This window comes from Seriola lalandi, unplaced genomic scaffold (genome assembly GCF_002814215.2).
Source record: "Seriola lalandi dorsalis isolate HSWRI2012SDOR001 ecotype SW California unplaced genomic scaffold, Sedor1 jcf7180002006097, whole genome shotgun sequence".
In the NCBI taxonomy this organism is placed as follows: domain Eukaryota; kingdom Metazoa; phylum Chordata; class Actinopteri; order Carangiformes; family Carangidae; genus Seriola; species Seriola lalandi.
Genome location: NW_019476750.1, coordinates 1 through 1,256, shown reverse-complemented (window position 1 = coordinate 1,256; position 1,256 = coordinate 1). Strand labels below are relative to the sequence as shown.

Below are 1,256 nucleotides of genomic sequence, written 5' to 3'. Positions count from 1 at the left end.
CCCAAAAAACCCCCCCCCAAAAAAACCGCCTCTGCTCGTGTTTCAGGTACGCTTCCGGGAGCGCATCACAATCCTCAGAGGGAACCATGAGAGCAGACAGATCACACAAGTGTATGGCTTCTATGACGAGTGCCTAAGGAAATATGGTAATGCCAATGTTTGGAAGTACTTCACAGACCTGTTCGATTACCTCCCCCTCACTGCCTTGGTAGACTCTCAGGTGAGAACAAATGTCGGTTGGTTTCACATTTATGAATATAGACTGTGCAGTGACTGAACAGGACTTAATGTTTTGATAGAATTTAATGTTTTTGTCAAATTTTCTTCTTCTCCTTACAGATTTTCTGCCTTCATGGAGGCCTGTCACCATCCATAGATACATTGGATCACATTAGAGCACTGGACCGTTTACAGGAAGTGCCACATGAGGTAAAGACAATACTGAAATGTGTGTATAATTTTCAAAAGCAAAGATATCAAAAGATAAAGAATTTAACAGAAAAGGACAAGATTTGGTGGAAAATAATTGTTATCACTTGATCATGACCAATACATAAAAAGCACAAAGGAAGTAATGTGTTGATATTCTCCTCTCTCCATGATTCACTATATTTGCAGATGGTAGCTGTTCAGTTAATCAATAGCAGGGCTGTGTCAGTGTTTCCTTGCTAACATCCTCCTCCTCCTCTTTGCCCTCCGCAGGGTCCCATGTGTGACCTGCTGTGGTCAGACCCTGACGACCGCGGTGGCTGGGGCATCTCTCCTCGAGGAGCCGGCTACACTTTCGGTCAGGACATCTCGGAGACTTTCAACCACGCCAACCGCCTCACACTGGTGTCCCGTGCCCACCAGCTGGTTATGGAGGTTTGTGTTACCATGCATGTTTGTACAGACGTCTGAATGATTGTTAGTTATGTAAAGTGGCTGTTACAATATATAAACTTCCCAGCTACAGTCAAGAACCACTCCTACTGCTCCAGAAAACAAAAAAGCGAACAGTCAAAACACCAGCTAGCTCTGTCATACTGTGTCCAAGAACATGGTGTGCAGTTCAGATCTGCATTATAGTAGCACTTTTTTCCTGAATTATACATCTCCAGTGAATAATACATCTGCTTCCCCCAGGGTTACAACTGGTGCCATGAGAGGAATGTGGTGACAATATTTAGTGCTCCCAACTACTGCTACCGCTGTGGCAACCAAGCAGCTATCATGGAACTAGATGACACCCTCAAATACTCATTGTAAGTATATTT

At 43.9% G+C, this 1,256-nt stretch overlaps 1 protein-coding gene across 1 annotated transcript; it reads left to right on the top strand.

The window, feature by feature from the left end:
• Positions 1–22: 22 nt before the first annotated feature.
• On the top strand, positions 23–1,248 carry LOC111670703 (serine/threonine-protein phosphatase 2A catalytic subunit alpha isoform-like; the record flags this gene model as incomplete). The annotated part of the gene is made up of 4 exons (XM_023427549.2): positions 23–220; positions 340–429; positions 703–864; positions 1,126–1,248. Coding segments are annotated over 4 exons (573 nt in total), but the record flags the coding sequence as incomplete, so codon positions are not given.
• Positions 1,249–1,256: the final 8 nt, after the last annotated feature.